This window comes from Protopterus annectens, chromosome 1.part1 (genome assembly GCF_019279795.1).
Source record: "Protopterus annectens isolate FY-2018-M chromosome 1.part1, PAN1.0, whole genome shotgun sequence".
NCBI lineage: Eukaryota > Metazoa > Chordata > Ceratodontiformes > Protopteridae > Protopterus > Protopterus annectens.
In genome coordinates this window covers 1,385,117,450-1,385,137,954 of record NC_056726.1, presented here as the reverse complement: position 1 = coordinate 1,385,137,954, position 20,505 = coordinate 1,385,117,450, and the positions used below count along the sequence as shown (strand labels likewise).

Below are 20,505 nucleotides of genomic sequence, written 5' to 3'. Positions count from 1 at the left end.
TTTCTGCGGTTCAAGAGCTTCAGGAAAACATCACTATTATCTCGTGTTGACGTCTGTAATAATTGCTTTGCACTTTGAGCTACACTTTCTGCCAAACCATTTGACTGCGGGTACCCTGGACTACGTCTGACATGAGTAAAGTCCCATTCTTCGGCAAATCTTTTGATCCTAACAATATCCCAGGATGCCTTCTAAATTCAGACAATATCCCAGGATGCCTTCTAAATAGCATGAAACATGACGTGTCAGGGTCTCTGAAATTACTGTTTAACTGTAGCCTCCAAACAGGTTTCGTGCCTCATGAATGGAGAAAGGCAACAGTCATCCCTCTGCACAAAGGTGGGCCATCTACAAACCCTGGAAACTATAGAACCATAAGTCTCAAAGCCTTGGAAAGAATTGTCATTTATTTATTTATTTATTTGTATTTGTTGACCGGGAGTGTCCGACTGGACGTAGGTCCATTTTCAGTGGAGGCCCGGGGAGAAAAGCTCCACAGTTAAAATAAACAGACAGTAGTTACATTAGATTACATAGCGATTAACAATTTACATAGCAATTACTTGCAACATATTTACAGATGAAGAACATAGTACATCAATAGACAACTAGAATCTTTATCTGTGAAGTACATAACCGACATTAACAAATATTACAAGAAGAAGTTCCTGCTGTATAATAAATACTGGCTTATGAGCATCTGAGCTTGCTATAATCAGAGTAGTTAGTGAAGTGGAAAGAAAGGTAGTGGTTGGATTGGGAGGGTGATATTAGAGTGGGAGTTGCAAGGGCATAGCCAGCATGTGCACGGGGCCGCATAACTAGTTAGATCATCGAGATGATCAACAGAGATATGGTAAATCTTCAGACCCTGGACCAAAGCCAGTTAGGTTTTGTCAAGGGCAGATCATGCCTACTCAACCTGGTGGACTTCTTTGAGAAGGTCACCAAAACAATGGATGAGGGCAAAATTGTTCACACTGCCTGCCTTGACCTGGCTGAGGCATTGGACACAATACCCCACTCGGGCATTGTTGACAAACTCAAGAGGTTAGGTACAAACTCATCAGGTGGCATGATGCCAGGGCACTTCTATGGGCTGGGCTAGGCTTGTAAAGGCTCCAGGGCCATTAGCCTAGTATGCACCTATGAACCTATGTCACCCAGTGGATAGCCAACTGTCTCACAAACAGGACCCAGGAAGTTAGACTTGGGGAGTCCACCTCTACAAAGAGGCCAGTCACAAGTTGTAGTCCCTCAGGGATGAGTCCTCGGACTGCTTCTTTTTGGCATTTGCTTCTCAGAAGTCAAGGCCAATGTCAGTGGTCTCTGGCTGACTAAATGTGCAGATGATTGCAAATTAGGAGCTGTCATTGAATCTCACACTGAAACAAATGTTCTCCAGGAGGGGCTGACACAGACAAACAACTGGTGTGTCAGAGCCATGGACTAAAACTAAATGCCAAGAAATGCATAATAGCATCCTTTGGGAATTCATCCATCCCTTGTAACTATCATTTTGACAACACACTGCTTAGAGTTGACCCAGTAGTTAGGGGGTTGGGGGGACACATAGATAGTAATCTAGCCTTTGACCATTATGTGTCTGCAGTGGTGAGGAAATAATTCTGTATTGCACAACTTATAAACATAGGTATGGCATCTAAGTCCAAGGAAGTCATTGTTCCACTTTATTTGGCATTCGTCAGACCTATCATTGAGTACAATGCCCAGTTTGCTATGTACTTAACCAGGCATATCCAATAAGTGGAACATTCACAGAGGTTCCTCACTAAAAGAAAACAGGAAGTAAGTAATATGTCCTATGCAGACTGCCTCAAGGTCCTATCCCTGTATTCGGTGTCCTACAGGCTTTTGAGGGGAGATCTATGCCTGGCATACAGTGCATTGTCAGACCTCATTCTGATAGACCTCCTGCATATCCACAAAACTCACAGCACCAGAATTACCCAGTCTAAAGACGTAAACCTTGCCTGTGATGTAAATAGGTCCTGCTGGAGAGATAGGTATGTATTCCAGAGACTACCACGTCTGTGGAACAGGCTCCCCATCCATGTGAAGCAGAGTTCTCCCTATCCCAATTCAAGTGCAACTTGGACAATTTGCTGGGAAACCAGAAATTCATCCTGGTTTGGTACCTATGTCTCTAATGGACACAGGTAACCTGTAAGTGGTTCATCTCCCAAACCCCTGCTTGCACTTATCAAGGGTATCAGGATTTGTCAGAAATCAAATGCTCTTTGGTGTTTCTCTAACCAAGACCAGGATACATCTTTATATGTCACTTCTCTAAGTGGTGCTGATAGTTGGCTCAAATTTGGAATGAACTTGCCTAGGTAGTTGACCATGCCAAGAAAATATTACAGGGCCCCACAGTAAAGGACACACTCTCCAGGTGTGAGAAAGACAGAAAGACCCTCTCTGCAGTGGGCGCAAGTTTTTTGACTTTTCAAAGGCCTTTTCCAGGAATCAATGGTTAGGTCGAAAAATGTGGTTCAGAAAATCTCAGAGTCCTTTTCGGGACACACGTGGAGGTAGTTCCCCCAGTGGCAGAGGGGGGAGTGGTAATGGAAGGCGACGCCCCCAGGGCAGAGGAGGCCTATAAATCTGGAGGTCTAGAGATTCCTTTTCCAACAGACCCTTTCAGAGCTCCTGAATGGAGGCCCAATTGCCTACCTCTGGAGGTAGTCAGGGTTTACTTATCTCTGCACTTGAGAGTCTGGCTAGATATAACAAAAGACAGTTGGGTGCAGAGAATTATTTCCAGAGGTTATACATTTCCCTTTTCCCTACCTTCTCGATTGTCAAGAAAATTTCCAGATATCCCACCCTGTCAGAGGAAAGCAGCAGCACTAGAAATCCAAAAGTTGCTATAAAAAGAGACATCCAAGAGGACCCCCTCACACCAAATAGTCTGGAACTTACTCAAAATTCTTTTTCGTGCCAAAGAAAACGGGAGACTGGAGAGCAATTTTGATCTCAGTGGTATTGAATTAATCTATTGTACACACACAGTTCTGGATGGTCATGGTTCAGTCCATTCTGCCCTTTCTGGGCAAGGACAACTGGATGTGCTCAGTATCTTCAGGGTGTGTACTATCATAAAGATGAACAGACGATCCAGAAGGTACTTGAACTTCCAGCTGGGAGCCAGTCACTATCAGTTCACAACACCACCCTTTGACCTTACCACATCCCCCAGGGTATTCACCAAGTGCATGGCAGTGATAGCAGCTCACTTGAGACTGCAAGGTTTCCAGGTGTTTCCATATTTAGATGACTGGCTCATTACTGTCCCAACCAGGCATCAACTGATAGAAGCTCGAGATAGTCTTACAGATCTGGTCACAGCTCAGAATAAGTGTAAATTACAAGAAGTCTCATTTACATTTTGAATTCATAGGAGCAGTGTTCAACACAGTATGGTAGCTTCTCTTCCACTATCAAGAGTGCAAAGGATACAGGTCAGGAAAATAATTTTCAGAATCAGAATTTCAGCCTGATTGATTCTGCAAGCCCTGTGTTTAATGTCAGCGACAGTGATTTTAGTCCCTTTAGCACGATTTCACATGAGAATTCCAAATGGATGCTAGCAACACAATAGTCAGTGCTTTCTCAACCCATGTCAGCAAAGATAAGAATAACCCAGGTATGCAAATGACACCTTTCCTGGTGGATGCAGCCACAACTGTTATAAGGTCGTCCTTTCATCCTTCCTCAGCCCAAGGCCACAGTGACTACGGATGCTTCCTGATTGGGTGGGTGAGGGGCATTTCCTGGGAAAAACAGTCCAAGGCTCTTGGTCTCCCGAAGAGGCCAACTTGCATATCAGTGTTCTGGAGATGAGCTTGGTGCTTTTGGAATTGCAGGCATTCCAAGCCGCACTCCCTCTTGGGACAGTTGCAGTCCAGACAGACAACATGTCAGTAGTTTAGTACATCAACAAACAAGGGGGAAACCAGATCTTATTCCTTGTATCGAGAAGCCCTCAGAGTGTGGCAGTGGGTGATATCTTCCAACTGCTTTCAAATAGCAATGCATATTCAGGGGAAGTCCAACATGATAGCAGACAAACTGAGCATGTCCATCTTACTACCTCATGAGTGGTCTCTCAACAACAAAGTAATGGAAATGATTTTCAGTCAGTGAGGCTTCCTGTGACTCCATAAACAAGTGAACCAGCTTCTTTGCCTCAATCTTCCCACCGGGGGAATCACCAAGGGATGCTGTACTCCACGATTGGCCCTCTGGTTTTCTTTATGCTTATCCTCTGACTCCCATAATTCCTAAATTCCTTCAGAAAGCAGCCTGGTTCATAGATTAGATTAGGTTCGTAGATTAGTACTAGGCTAACTGCCCTTGTGGGCCATTTCACGCCTAGCCAATTACCCCATGTGAGAATCAAACCTTGCACCTTGTATCTGTAAGGTAAATACCTTAACCATTATGCCATCCTCCCACCCTATTTGAAGAGCAAAGTCATCTTCATTGCACCTTACTGGCCTCGGCAGATTTGGTTTCCCTTCCCTTGGCCTCGTCTGCTATATCCACTGTGGATTCTGGATCCAATTCCAGACCTTCTGTCTCACCCCACAGGCATGGTTCACCCATTATCTCAAATCTCAAACTAACAGCGTGGTTTCTCCAGTTCCTTTAATAGCCAGGCAACCAGTGCTGCCTTCTCCTGTCTGTTCCATACTTTTATCTTCCCAAAACCTTCTATTAGGCAACTGTACAGGAGTAAATGGAAAAGGTTCATTTATTGGGCGGAGCAGAATTAGATAGACCCCTTCTTAGCTCCAAGTCGACCTGTTCTAGAATTTTTAGAGAGTTTATTTGATGAGGGTGCTAGTTCATCAATTATTAAAGTTCAACTCGCAGCAATATCTGACTCATGCGGGGTTTCAAAATTATTCACTGGCTTCCTCTGAACTGTGCAAAGCCTTTTTGAGATGTACTCTTCTGCTAAGACCCCCCTTATAAACACCCCCATGCCACCATGGGATTTAAGTTTGGTATTGCAAGCCTTAATTCATTCTCCCTTTGAACCTGCAGCAAGCCTTAATTCATTCTCCCTTTGAGTGTGCTGCTAAATGTGAGCTCAAATTTTTGACCTGGAAAACTATCTTTTTTAGTTGTAATTACATCTGCTAGAATTCAAGCATTATCTATTAAGCCTCCATATTTGATTTTTCAAAAGATAGGGTCATGTTATGTACCAGTGCTTCCTTCCTTCCTAAGGTGGTGTCAGAATCCAACATCAACCAATCCATTAATTTACCAGTACTTTTTCCAAAAATAAATTACAGATAAAGGGGAATATATGCTGCATTTACTGGGTGTTCGTAGACGATTACATCTCTGCAGACACAGAAGAGATTCAGAAAGACAGATCAGCTGTTTGTTTCTTTTGCACATTGGGTGAATCAGTTACAAAGGGAACTGTAGCTAGATGGTTGACTGGTTGCATTTCTTTTATCTGTAACAAAACTGAATCTCCCTTTACCAAAACTATTAAAGGCTCATTCAACTTGTTATATGGCATCTTCTGCTGTATTCCAGCCTAGAGCTTATATGCACGATATATGTGCAGCTGCAACTTTTTCAAATCCTCATACCTTTATCACTCATTACAAACTAGATCTGGTCTCGAGAGGGAGAGCAGCCTTTGGCTCAACCATGCTCAGGAGTAGAGTCTACCCAGGAATTTAGGCAGTTGGGGACTCTGTCCCATTAGTTGAGGAATAAATGAAAGTTGACAACATTAGATAAAATTTATGTACTTAGCATAACATTCCATCTGTGTTGTCCATTTTTATGCTTCCTCAACCCCCCACCCACCATCCCCCACCATTTTTCATGACTGACTTCTGGAGGAATGAGATATGTCAAGGACACCTGTGTCCTTTTTGTTGAACTCCAGTTATGGCATTTCTTTTATAGTCATCCTGTCAAAGCTGCAAACAAGATCTGAGAGATGTTAGGATGGTGCATTATGGGTAGGGAAGGAGCTTGAGAGTTTGTTGGAGGCCACGAACTGGTATAACTGCTGAGTCAGATCTGAGCCCATTAGTTGAGGAAGAATGAAAATGGAGAAGATAGATGGAACGTTATAGTAAGTACATAGCTTTTTTTCTCTTTCATTCTGGAGGAGTTGTCATTTTCTTGGTAGCAAAAGTGACAGTTGTAAGAAGGTTGTAGTTTTATATGCTTGCATTGTTTCTGTTTTGCTGCATGATGTGTTGCTAGTGTTAAGTTGGGATCAGGAAATGGTGATTCTGACTAGACATTTCCATTTATGCCGAGTGCAAGTACACCTTGGCTTGCTTAAAGGAAGTATGCACACCACGATTCAAAAAATAAGCATTTCCCAAGAAGGCACCTGAATGAGTGCCAGAGTGTTTGTTTGCCACAGAGGGCCCTGTAGTGATTCAACTTACACACCTCTGGGTATATGTGTGTCTCTTTTTTTTTTTTTTTTTTTTTTTTTTTTTTTCCCCCACAGTCTGGATAGCCATGCTGACATGACACCACATTGTCATTTTAATGTGAGTCTAAGTAAAGGAAATGTACAAACAATTGTATATTTTGTGTTAAAGTTGTGTAGTCCCAGCAGTATTCTGAGATTTCTCTTTGATTTCTGTTGAGTGAGTTTTCTTAATTTTCTTCTCATCAGATTTTTTTTTAATCCTGCATGGTTGAGAACACTTCGAAAGGCAGTGAGATAGTGGAAAAAAAAAAACCACAGGTGGGATGCTGTGAAAAAATGTCAGGGTGGGGATGTGTTTGTGATTACACCCAAGGTCCTTTATTCAGTTGGGGAAAAGCTGAAAGGTTCTGTTGGCTACTTATTCTACCTGATAATCCTACATGTATTTGTTTATTTTGGTCAAAATGTTTAAGCTTCGACATAAGGCAGAAGCAATTCAAGCTTACCCATTTTTGTTCCTTTTTCCTTAATAGGTGTTTGGTGCATTGGCGTCACATCCTTTCAGAATAAGTGATCATTATTATGGCACTGGAGAAACATTCCTATTTACATTCAACCCAGACTTTAAGGTAATTACTTGAAATGGCAAGGAGACGTAGTGTGCTGTGGTGTTAGCAGTCCTGTGATGAAACTTGAGAAAGTAATTGACACATGTATGTTTTGAATATAGTACAAGTTCAAAAAGTAAGTGCTTTTTTCCCCCTTTCTTTTTCAGATATTTAGGTGGAGTGAGGAGAACTCTTATTTCATCAAAGGAGATGTCGACTTCTTGGAACTGGGAGGAGGTGGAAGGTAAGTAAAGCTCAAATGGTGTAGTTCATGGCCATAGTCTGTTAGAACTTGTTTCTTGGCCCACCTCACACTTTGAGATCACTGGCAAACCTAGTCTTAACTGCATTGTTGAGAATCCATTTTTGGAACTTCTTTCCTAATGACTTGGTTCAGTCCCACTGTTAAGAAATCTGTGCAGGCAGGTGTTAATTAAATCATTGTTTGTTATGTTTGATTCATGGTGCAGGGGGTGGATCCCTAACTCCAAACTCCAGTGTAGGTGATGTATAATTTGACTGACAACCACCACACTGGAGGAATTCATGTGAGAAGGTGGGAGCAAGATGTTTAGAAGTGGCTTTACCATATCGGGGGGCAGCAAGATTCATCACTGTAATGACATCCAGGAGTGCTTGTGTCATGGCAACCTCACCAGCAGCTATTGGGCCGTGGCAAGATGCATGAGTGCCAAGCAGCACATGCTATAACCACAGTCAGGCATGCCTGGTAACATCACTGGTACTGCAGTGCACCAATCACCTGCTGTTTGGCATGGGGATTAAGACGTACTATAAAATGGTCCTCTGTGGCTGCTTAGATGACATCTTGAGAGTTCTCTGTATGCTTGTGTGTGTCAGGAAGAATGAAATGGAGAGGGATGGGATCAGTTGTCAACAAGCAATGGGAAGAAAAACGTATTAAAAAACAATTCTGTTTTTTTTTTTGGTTGATGTTACTTAGTATGCAAAAGAATCTTGGACTGTTTTATTTCCATAACTGTATCTTATGTTTTCCTTTTGGATAGACGATGCTTTAGAATGCATTTTTCTGGATTATGGCTTTTGGTTACCTCATCACTCTATGGTAAATAGGATTTGCTCTTTTGATTTTTAGTGTGTGTGTCACTCTCAGTAAAGTTCCACTTCCAGTTTACCTACCCTCTCTTCTTTTTTTGAAGTATTGTCCTACCCACCCTTCAGTAAAGTGCTTTTTTAAACATAGGATGCTTTTACTGTAGGTCACACAATATCATGCAGTAGACATGTTTTTTTTAGCAGCAGTCATACAGCTATGACCACCAGTAACTCTGGTATCATTGTGTGTTTTTTCCATCATATCAGCACACTTGACATCATTTTAGCACTCCAAATGTCCTTCATATTGATCACTGCTTCAGTAGCCTTAGCTATATGGGTTTATCCTGCCAAGGATCTAACCCATATAGCTAAGGCTACTGAAGCAGTGATCATTCAAACATCTACTGTTATGGTACGTTCAGCTTACTTTACCTGTAAATCTTAATTGTGCTTGTTTTGCAGTAGAAGCAGTACTTACAGGATTTGTTTTAAGGTGTTAGGCCATTTTGGAGACACTCCTCCATCAAAACATTCCAAAGACTGCAAATCCAGCCATCACCATTATTATAAAAGACAGACTGACCTATTTCTTTTCTTTATCACCTTTATTATGTAGAAGTTGAATGCATTTCAGCAAGCTGTTATAAGATATTTGAACATTTTGGTGGCAGGGAAATTAATGGAATTTATTTAAAAAAAGGTAGCTTATCTTTATACATGCTTCTTTTAAATAATGTATGGTGACTAAGAAATTTAGGAAACATTCAAGTAAAGAATTGCATGTGTCTTCAAAGCACAAAGAGTGGGACAACTCCCCATTCCTCTTCCTCCTTGGAGTCACCAGGGTTTTAGTCCTCCTGCTTTGTGTGGTTTGGTCCTGTGGTAGTGGGTTTCCCCACTGTACTGACACTGGTCCTCTGGGATTCCTTGATCTCATGCTTATTATTTGGGGGAGTTCTCGGGATAGCAGACGTGAAAAGTAATTGTTGCTCTTCCTCTTGAACTACAAGATGTTGTGTATCTATTGTCTGCAGCCATACCATTTTTGTCCTCTTGCTGTTCTGTTTTTGTTTCGTGCTCAGGAAGCTGTTTAAGTTCCAGCATCGCTGGTAATAGTTGTTTCGTCCTAATCTAATGGTGATGCTTAAGAACAGCTCCACTGTGAGTATTCAGTATGTAGGATCCAGTAGACCTTGTCCAATAATCTAGCATTCTACTGGGAGAATGAATGTCTTCTCTTTCATTTGTTGGTCTCATCCTTTCACAGGATGCCTCCCTAGCACAAGCAAGTCTCTCCATATGCATGCAAGGAATAAGATTCAGGATTCCATGCATCAGCCTTAGAGGAAAGCATATCAAGCAACTGAACAGATCCCAGGTGTATCTCCACTAATGGTAGCTGTATTCAGAGGCATCTTTAAAGCCACTGGGTTGGACCCGGGTTTGTTAATATTCATGCCCAACAAGACCGTGTTTTTGACTGCCTCAGGAGGTCTGTTATTGTCAAAATCCCAAGGTATACACTGCCATCTTGTTGAGAGCCTTAAAGCGGAATCCTGTTTGGGCAACAGCAATCTCTTCCCTCATGGGCAGGAGATTCAGAGCTCTGTGCCACTTCTGGAAGATGTATGCATTCTTCTTACCGTTAGTAAAGATAATGAACTTGCATCACATGGTTTACTTTCAGAAATGCCCTTTGGATAAGACTTTGGAAGTTATTGCACAGTTGCTTGCATAGTACAGATTGTTAGACTGTGTTGCATTTTCCTGGACATGGTGTAGTGCATAGCTTGGTGTGGGACAGCAGGGACACTTAGCAACATTTATAGCTTCGGTGAAGCTGCAGACTTCATTTTCTAGTGCCCTGTAACAGAGCCACTGTTTGGTCCCAAAACAGATAAACAACTAAAAGACAAGGTTTAGAAAATGTCTAGTGCTGGGGCATCATCCTGTTTCTTACAAAAGCCACAGTAGACTTGGAGGAAAATATGTTCCTACTGACTCCAACAGCAGTAACAAATGCTGTATAGCCCTGTCCCCCAGCAGCAGGATTGCTGTTTGAGATGATTTTGAAGCCTCACACAACAGCACCCATCCATGCTGCCCCACAGCATTTCTGGCTTACATTCACTTTATGCTGGGGAAATTTGAGATGCGTTGCCCCACATGACTCAGTGGCTCCTCATCACTGAGGGTTACATGAGTTAAGGATTTTGTCATCACCCCACACACACTCAGTCTGTCATTTATTGTGAACACCCAATCCATACTGAAGATGGAAGAGCAGGTGGTGGAACTTTGTCTTCTACAGAAGAAAACCACCCAGTATGTCCTGATATATTTTGCTTCATGAATTTCTTCCCCAAAAAGAGTTCGGGATACAAGGCTTATTCTGCATTTTAGAAGCACCTGAATAGTAAGGCAGCTATTTTTCATGGTCTGCCTTCAGTCTTTCTTGCTTATGTTAAGTCCTAGAGGGGTCATTCTCTCTGGACTTTTGGGATGCTTTAACTGCATTTAATGTTCGCCGAATATCCAAGAAGGTTCTTACATGTCCATTTAGGAGGTAGTATTTTGCAGTTTTGGGTGATCCTTAAGAAGCTTTTTTAACATTTAGAGTGTTACCTTCTCAAAGTGCATGGAAGCCTGCCTCAAGTCCACCTCCATGTGCACATTTCCATACTTCAGTAGCTGGCTTCTGACAAGTTTTTGCAATACCAAGCAATGTCTTCCTTAGCTTCTTTTGAAATCAAGGGATCATGATAAGTTGCAGAACATTGCCACTGCAGTCATTGTAGGCCTGTCTGTAAGCTGCTTTTTAGACTTGTCCTAAAGGTCTATCACAGATGTTAACATCCACTAGAGCACATCACCCTTGTGTTGTAGCCTGTTAACTGTTATAACCACTTTTTTTTTGTATTGCTAATTTTCATTTTTTTTGTGCCTAGTTCTTTAACATCTTTCTTTCCTCTTCTGAGCTAATGGCTGTGTAGAGTTTGTGTAGAGGAGAGTGATTCATAGATTCATAAGAGGTTACTAGGCTAATGGCTCTAGAGCCCTTAGAAACCAAGCCATATTTATCCCATGTTGCCCCAGTTGCCTGTGGTTATGTGAGTGAAGTTTGCAGAGTTTAGGGTCTGTGGTAGTTAATATCAACTTCTTCTGTCCAGGAGGGACATGGGCACCACCCCATGAATGAATTTGTGGTGGCCCATCCATTGATCTAGGTTGCATTTGAAGAGGGTCAGGGAGGAGCTCTGTTTCACATGAATTGGAAGCTTGTTCCAGAGGAGTGGCAGTCTCTGGAAGCTGTATCTATCTCTCCAGCATGACCTGTTCATGTCAGAGGCTAGGTAAGATCCCTGGAGCGAGTGGCCCTCCTGCAGTCTGATTTACGAGTGTGTAACATTTTCATCAAGGCTGGGTCAGAGACTGCCCTGTAAGCCAGGCACAGGTCTCCCCTTAGCAACCTGTAGGTGGCAGAACACAGGGACAGCAGGGCTTTCAGTCTTTCTGTGTAAGACTTGTTTTATGTACCCTGTAGTTTCTTGTTGAGAAACATCTGTGGTCTCACCAGTTGTTGCAGGTGTCTGGTGAGATGCTTGCAAAAGGGAACATTGTACTCAATTATTGGTCTGATATGAGCCGAGTATAATGGAATTATAACATCCTTAGATCTTGGATGCGATGCCTTTACTTATAAGGTGTGCCACACAATATTTCCTTACTACTGTCATATCTCTCAGCCTTGAAGCATCAAAAATCTGGACAAAGGCCCATGAAAAGTAGGTACAGCTGGCCAAAAATCTGGACACTGGTTAACATAAATTTGCATGCATAATTATGTAACCCCCCCATCCACCCCAAAGGAACTGTGGGATACCAGCATTCAAACGCAAATTGAAGAACAGCAAAATATTAAACACACAATAGTGGGACAAGGTGTACAGTGTTTAATATTGCCATCTTCTGGTCTCTGGATGTAGTTTGTGTGCAGTCTGTATGTTCCCCCTGTATCCATTTGGGTTTTCTCTAGGTACCCCAGTTTCTTTCTATATTCTAAAGATAAGCAATATAAGTTAGCTACTTTCATTAATATACTGTTCTCTAGTTTGCATTGCATAGCCCACCTTCCATGTAAAGTACAGTCCAGCTTTGGAGGATTCATCCACTTACCAAAATTAAATAAATACCCCCCCCCCCACCCAAAAAAAATAGCCTAAAGCAAATCACCATTGCCAGATGTACAGTTAAAAACTAGGCAAGTGTTAGTTTTTAACAGAAAACAGTAAATAAAGCAGAGGTTATTATGATGTCATTAAATTTAAAAAGAAGAACATCAAGAAAGCAATGATTATTTTTTTCCATTTAAGCAGTGGCACAATTTATACCAGATTAAACAAGGGACTTGGGTGCTTTATGCAGCTCGTCCATTCAATACTAAACTAGGTGACTCTGTAGGAAACTAGTTTGCCACTAAATTAACAGCATTTGTATTCAGCGCAAGAATAAAATGTCCCACTGCTTCACAATGTTTCTGTAAATGCACCAAGAGCAAGTTTTTTTCTTGTTTTTTTATGGAGCTTTCTGTGCTGGGACTTGGAAATTAAATAATAATCACAACAGTAAGAAAATGTGCTCATCTCATTTAATATCATGGCCACTACTTATACATTCCTTTGGAAGGCTACTGCTGCACAAACTTTCTTTGAAAACTAAATACTCAGTTTTCCACAGTCAAACTATAGCTGTCTTCCATGCTCGGAGTTAAGAAAGACAAAATCATGTAGCATTTAAAAAAAAAAAAACTTCACCGTCTAATCCCACATTCCCAATGGTGGACATAACAATCACCACAAAAGCCTGCCCTGTTACTAAATATTTTCCCCATCTCTCAATGCAGCATATTTATCACAATGGATGCATGAAGGCAGACATCCCAACCTCTTTCCCAAAAGCAGTTTTTATGAATTGGCTCTAGGTGTGTGTGTGTGTGTGTGTGTGTGTGTGTGTGTGTGTGTGTGTGTGTGTGTGTGTGTGTGTGTGTGTGTGTGTGTGTGTGTGTGTTATTACAGCGAGTGCTGGAAAGTGCTTGTTGACAGTGTGCTGAATGACATGGAATGGACAACAGAGTTTTACCAACTGGCTGGTAAATTCAAGATTCAGTGGCTTAAAAAGTTGTACTCCTCCCTTGTCAGACCCATTATCATTGAATACAGTGTCCCCTTCAGCATGCATCTCGCCAAGCACATGCAGCAGTTGGAGAGACCACAGAGGTTCCTGACCAGGAAAATCCAGGGTCTCAAACACCTATCCTATAAAGATAGGCTAAAAGCCCTGTCCCTATACTCAGTCTCATACAGAGTGTTCAGAGGTGACCTCTGTCTGGCATACATTGCCATTTCAGACCCAGCCTTGATGGAGTTGTTACATATCCATAAGAAAAACTTCACTTGTGCAACCCGCACGCAAGGCCTTAACCTGGTGTGTGACATTAATAGAACTTGTTGGCGGGATAGATTTGTGTCCCAAAGACTCCCCCGTCTGTGGAATGGACTCCCTCTCCATGTCAAGCAGAGTACCTCTCTAGCCCTTTTTAAGAGGAACCTGGATGACTGGATGGGAAACAGAAAATACATCCCTGAGATCCCACCTGTGTCCCTACTGGACAGGGGAAATAGGTGTTGACTATGAGGGAACATGGGCGAAATTCTTGGCTAGGCTTATAAGGGTCTTCGGGACAATAACCTAGTATTATCATATGAACACTAAAGTGTTTCCAATACAACATGTACCACAAAATCAAGTCATTGACAGATAGTAGAATGCAACCAGTAAGAATACTCTTGCCACAGAAATAAGTAGCTGAGAAATACAGTCGGTGAATGGCACAGAAGTCATGCAACACAGTGAAAACCTGTTTATGTAGCACAGCAAGTAAAATATAGAATTACATGGAATTAATCCTTCTACTTGGTAAAAGATACTAAAATAATGGCAATACAAGCATAAACTATTTATCATACAATGAAACATGAAGGAACAAACTCTACAACTTCCTTGTGATGCATCATGACTAAAGGACCAACGTGAATTCAAACTAGCTGCAGAAAAACATCTTTAAAAAGCCAGTGCAACTCGGTGGATGTGTTTTAGATAGGTACCAAAACATTTTCTGCACCTGTCCTTAATGTTCAGTAATGATAACTTCAGAAGTCTATAGCATGTCTTTCTTCTCTGTAGGAACAGGAATATTCTCTGCTGCAGCCTTAATCTCCATAGTGGAATCACTCTGCCTCTGACCAAGAGAAATCATAGAGTCAGGTCCCCTGTCCCACTGAGCTGTTTTATTCCATGTTTCAATGGAGCGCAACAGTTACTCTACAAGTGGACAGAGAGGGGGAGGTGGCTTATTATACCAAAGATAAACCAATGGGCTGAGTTGTGCATTAAAATGATGTAAGGTTACTTTTGCTTAAAGTGTTTGCTGAAACATTAAACTATATATATATATATGTGTGTGTGTGTGTGTGTATCCCTATCAGATGATAGAAACTTCATTTGACTGAATCCCATTTGACCGAGACCATAAGACTGAAATTTCAAAGTACTGAAAAATCACTTGACTGAAACCGATAATACTGAAATCTTACCAGTCTAAATTTCAATATACTGAATTGTAAAGTGGACGATATAAAACTTGAATAGTAGTATATGCCCTTTTTCCCACTGTAGTGCAATCCTGGAGTTTGTATATATAGTTAAGGGATGTGTGGGGAGCATAGACTCCCACCTATTCTGGTTTTATATCGTCCACTTTACTGTTCAGTATGTTGAAATCTAGCATTGTAAGATTTCAGTATTATGGGTTTCAGTCAAGTGATTTTTCAGTATTTTGAAATTTCAGTCTTATGGTCTCAGACAAATGAGGTTTCTGTCATCTGATAGGGATCCTTATATATATATGTATATATATATATATATATATATATATATATATATATATATATATTTAACTGTCAGAAAACTATGGTAGGGATTTGAGAGCCAGTGGAGAATTAGTTTCACAAATCTTGAAAGCAAGACTTGTCTTGTACACTATTTTAATTAAAAATGGTTAAAATGTGTGTGTGTATTTTTTTGTATCATATCAGATCAGCACACATCAATCAATGGCTGGATAAAGGGACAAGTAAACTCTAACCATAAAACTAGAAGGCATCTTTAGTGTTTATATATTTATTTATTGAGTCCATGTTCTTTTCCGAGCAGCTGCATGAACAGGACATTTCCAGTCCAACACTGTAACCACCACCCTTTTTTTGTCATAAAAGTAACGTGTTAACTATAAAACTGTGATGAGCAGTTTCTGCTGGTGCCTCTCACATCCTGCCTCTTCTGTTAAACGTTTGTGCTATCCTTATGCCCTCTGTTTATTTTGGAAGTTTTTTTTGCTGATTTACACCTGGTTACTGCCAGCCTGTCACACATCTGGAAGCCACATTGTCAGGCATAGTTCTTACACCTGAAAAACAAACCAAGAAAGCAGGAATGAGCAGCTGTTGGAAAGTCAGCTCCACAATTCAATAACAGCCCCAGTGCAGATCAAAACCAAGAAATATTTATTTTATGATGTTTAATAAAGTATTTTGTGTGACTTCTGTGGTTCCGCTGTGGATCTATTTTGGTTCTGAACCATTTGCATCTATTCCTTGTCATTTGTTGGTTTTGATCTGCACTGAGACTGTTATTGAATTGTGGAGCTGACTTTCCAACAGCTGGTCATTCCTGCTTTCATGTAGTTCTAACATTCTTGCCACAAGAGTCGGGGACAAAGTAAAAAAATCCATTGGGGTCAGGGTATCACTTCACTGACGATCTTCTCTTGCAAAGGTTTACACTGTCAGGTGGCTAACCCTGCTTAGGGTTAATCCAGTTTTACCCATTCAAATTAAAGTGCAGAACCAGGAGAAAGAACCCCGCTACTGCACCAATAAACCACTACAGTTAGTGCAGAAAGTAGAATCCAAACAGACTGAGACGATGCAGCAGTTAAGTAAAACTACACAGCAATTTGTTAAAAGTTGAAATAAATGGTACTAAGCGCTTTCATCCACTTGAATCACGCGATTTCACACTTATGTTATTAAATTGCTGTGCTGTGTTTGCACTTAGTACCTTGAATGGTTAATAAGTTGCTGTGCTGTTTTACTTAACTGTTGCATTGTGTGGATTAATACTTTCTGGATGGACCTGTGGTGGTTTAATAGTGTGGTTCATTCTCCTGACTCTGCACGGAAGTTTCGCTGTTTTTTTTTTTTTTTTTTTATGTCCTTTGGATTCAAATGACTCATAAAATATGTGTGTGTGTGTGTGTGTGTGTGTATATATATATATATATATATATATATATATATATATATATATATTTGTTTGTTTGTTTTATTTACATCTATTAAATTCAAATTACAAGAATAGTGTACAGATTGCCTTACATGATGCAGCATGCCCCTGCACGTTGATGACTGCAGGATACGCTGGCATTTGACGTCAGCCATACTTTAGAATTGTGCATAAAACAGAAAAAGAAATCTGGGAATTAAACGGGCCACGTGGGAATTCGTGGCACCCCATTATTTTGCCCTCAAAACTGGTAAATTCCGAGGAATTTGGTACGGTTTAGAGATATGACTACTGTGAATATGTGATGGTCAAAGTTCAGATTGCTGTTAACCTGAGTACCCAGATCACGTAGCACTGGTTCTACACTTAGGGTGGGTGGTGTCTGTAAAGTAATTAACAGGGATGTCAAGCTTTCCCAAAGGGAATAATCCATGCCTTTGGCACTAATCATTTGCCTGCATTAACCATGTCTGCAGTATGTTAACATCATTGGGGGACTCAGTTATTGATCTCATTTACAATTGACACAGGACATCCAAGTTTGCGTGAACTTCTGAGAGGTAAATTCTGAGCAGTAAGGGGCCTGGCACAGAACCCTGTGGTACACCACTGATGACTGGTCTTGGGAGGACTTGAAATGGTTATTCTGAAGACCATTTCCATTTTGGACTAGTTTTCATTATACTTTGCAGAGATTGTTAAAGCAAACCTTCTGTCTTCAGAAGTGTTATATTTTGTATGCATTTCTTGGGCTGTAGTTGTAACGCACTGCATGCTAGGAAGACCAATGCATTAGTATCTTGTAGTAGAAATTTGGTAATTTCTTAAACAGAAGCAGAGCTTTTCCTTCCTGGGCAACTAAATTTTTACGTTGATGAAACTTTTGGAGTGAATTGGATGAAGTGGTGATGACTGTACCCAAGGGTGAGAGAGTGGTGATTGGAGCAGATTTAAATGGGCATGTTGGTGAAGGGAACAGTGGGGATGAGGAAGTGATGGGTAGGTATGGTGTTAAACAAAGGAATGCAGAAGGTCAGATGGTAGTGGATTTTGCGAAAAGGATGGATATGGCTGTGGTGAATACATATTTTAACAAGAGGGAGGAGCATAGGGTGACATACAAGAGTGGAGGAAGATGCACACAGGTGGATTATATCTTATGTAGGAAGGCCAGTTTGAAGGAGATTGGAGACTGTAAAGTGGTGGTCGGAGAAAGTGTAGTTAGGCAGCATAGGATGATGGTTTGTAGGATGACATTGGTGATCAAGAAGAGGAGGAGGAGTGTGAGGGCAGCAACAAGGATCAAATGGTGGAAGTTGAAAAAGGGTAATTGTGAGGTGGAGTTCAGGGATGAGTTAAGACAGGCACTGGGTGGCAGTGAACAGTTACCAAATAGCTGGGTAACTACAGCAGAGCTAGTAAGGGAGACGGTTAGAAAGGTGCTTGGTATCACATCGGGACAGAGAAAGGACGACAAGGAGACATGGTGGTGGAATGAGGAAGTACAGAAGAGTATACAGGCAAAGAGGTTGGCAAAGAAGAAGTGGGATTGTCAGAGAGATGAAGAAAGTAGACAGGAGTATAAGGAGATGAGGTGCATGGCAAAGAGAGAGGTGGCGAAGGCTAAGGATAAGGCATATGAAGAGTTGTATAAAAGGTTGGACACTAAGGAGGGAGAAAAGGACCTGTACCGATTGGCTAGACAGAGGGACCGAGCTTGGAAAGATGTGCAGCAGGTAAAAGTGATAAAGGATAATGAGGGAAACCTACTCACAAGTGAGGAGAGTGTGTTGAGGAGATGGAAAGAGTACTTTGAGGGGTTGATGAATGAAGGGAATGACAGGGAGAGAAGGTTGGATGATGTAGGGATAGTGAATCATGAAGTGCAATGGATTAGCAAGGAGGAAGTAAGGATAGCTATGAAGAGAATGAAGAATGGAAAGGATGTTGGCCCAGATGACATACCTGTGGAAGCATGGAGGTGTTTAGGTGAAATGGCAGTGGAGCTTTTAACCAGGTTGTTTAATGAAATCTTGGAAAGTGAGAGGATGCCTGAGAAATGGAGAAAAAGTGTTTTGGTACCGATTTTTAAGAATAAGGGTGATGTGCAGAGTTGTAGTAGCTACAGAGGGATTAAATTGATCAGTCACAGCATGAAGTTATGGGAAAGAGTAGTTGAAGCTAGGTTAAGAAGGGATGTGATGATTAGTGAACAGCAGTATGGTTTCATGCTGGGAAAGAGCACTACAGATGCGATGTTTGCTCTGAGAGTGTTGATGGAGAAGTACAGAGAATGTCAGAAGGAGTTGCATTATGTTTTTGTAGACTTGGAGAAAGCATATGACAGGGTGCCTAGAGAGGAGTTGTGGTATTGTATGAGGAAGTCAGGAGTGTCAGAGAAGTATGTAAGAGTGGTACAGGATATGTACGAGGGTAGTGTGACAGAGGTGAAGTCTGCAGTGGGAGTGACTGATGTGTTTAAGGTGGAGGTGGGGTTACATCAAGGATCAGCTCTGAGCCCTTTCTTATTTGCAATGGAGATGGACAGGTTGACAGACGAGATTAGACAGGAGTCCCCGTGGACTATGATGATTGCAGATGACATTGTGATCTGTAGTGAGAGTAGGGAACAGGTGGAGGAGACCCTGGAGAGATGGAGATATGCTCTAGAGAGAAGAGGAATGAAGGTCAGCAGGACTAAGATAGAATATATGTGTGTGAATGAGAGGGAGGATAGAGGAATGGTGAGGATGCAAGGAGTAGAGGTGGCGAAGATGGATGAGTTTAAATACTTGGGGTCAGTAGTTCAGAGTAACGGTGAGTGTGGAAGAGAGGTGAAGAAGAGAGTACAGGCAGGATGGAGTGGGTGGAGAAGTGTGTCAGGAGTGATTTGTGACAGACGAGTACCTGTAAGAGTGAAAGGGAAGGTCTACAAGAGGGTAGTGAGACCAGCTATGTTATATGGGTTGGAGACAGTGGCATTGACAAAAAGGCAGGAGTTTGAGCTGGATGTGGCAGAGTTAAAGATGTTAAGATTTGCACTGGGTGTGACGAGGGTGGACAGGATTAGGAATAAGTATATTAGAGGGTCAGCCCAGGTTGGAAGGTTTGGAGACAAAACCAGGGAGACAAGATTACGCTGGTTTGGACATGTGCTGAGAAGGGATGCGGAGTATATTGGGAAAAAGATGCTAAGGATGAAGCTACCAGGTAACAGGAAAAAAGGAAGGCCTAAGATAAGGTTTATGGATGTGGTGAGAGAGGACATGCAGGTGGTTGGTGTGACAGAGCAAGATGCAGAGGACAGGAAGAAATGGAAACAGGTGATCCGCTGTGGTGACCCCTAACGGGAACAGCCGAAAAAAGATGATGATGAAACTTGCACCCCTGCCCTTTTAGTCAGCTATTTCAGTGAGATTGTGTCCAACTCCGGAGTATTATGTTGGTTTGTAAGATTTCAAAATTGCAAGTTCTGTCAGCATTAGAACAGTACTTGCATTTAATAAACACAAAGTCTCCATACATTGTAACTTGACTTTTATTCCCCCTGTTGACTAATCTGAACCTTGCCTTCCATTGGTTGACTTTCTTTCTGAACAGGTCTTTTCTAATTCAGGTTGACAGCTGTTGCATAGCTTGTATATCATGCAACTCAGTTTTCAGTTGTTCAAGACAGAATTGTGACAGGAAAGAATGTATTTTTGTTCTCTTCAGTAAATAGAGAAATCACATTGTTAAGTAACTTAGCCTAGTAAGAACTAACAGCCTTTGCTAAGTATCCCAAGTCTGTGATATCTGCAACATTTGCTCACTCCACTGTGGTGCCATGAATTTCCTTTGCCTTCTTTCACAGTGTTTTTATGATTTTTTTTTTGCCAAAACGACTTTGTCATTGATGCACACCATTACTAGTACTCAAGTTTGACCTCCCATGATATATTCTTTTGTAAAGTAGTGCTCAAT

At 41.5% G+C, this 20,505-nt stretch overlaps 1 protein-coding gene across 3 annotated transcripts in view; it reads left to right on the top strand.

Moving 5' to 3' along the window:
* NCOA7 (nuclear receptor coactivator 7) overlaps positions 1–20,505 on the top strand; it is a 334,866-nt gene that overhangs the window by 286,038 nt on the left and 28,323 nt on the right. For all 3 annotated transcript variants that reach the window (XM_044082180.1, XM_044082173.1, XM_044082187.1), the window contains 2 exons: positions 6,985–7,080; positions 7,227–7,303. In XM_044082180.1, the coding sequence (XP_043938115.1) occupies positions 6,985–7,080; positions 7,227–7,303 (173 nt within the window). The remainder of the gene's footprint in view (positions 1–6,984; positions 7,081–7,226; positions 7,304–20,505) is intronic.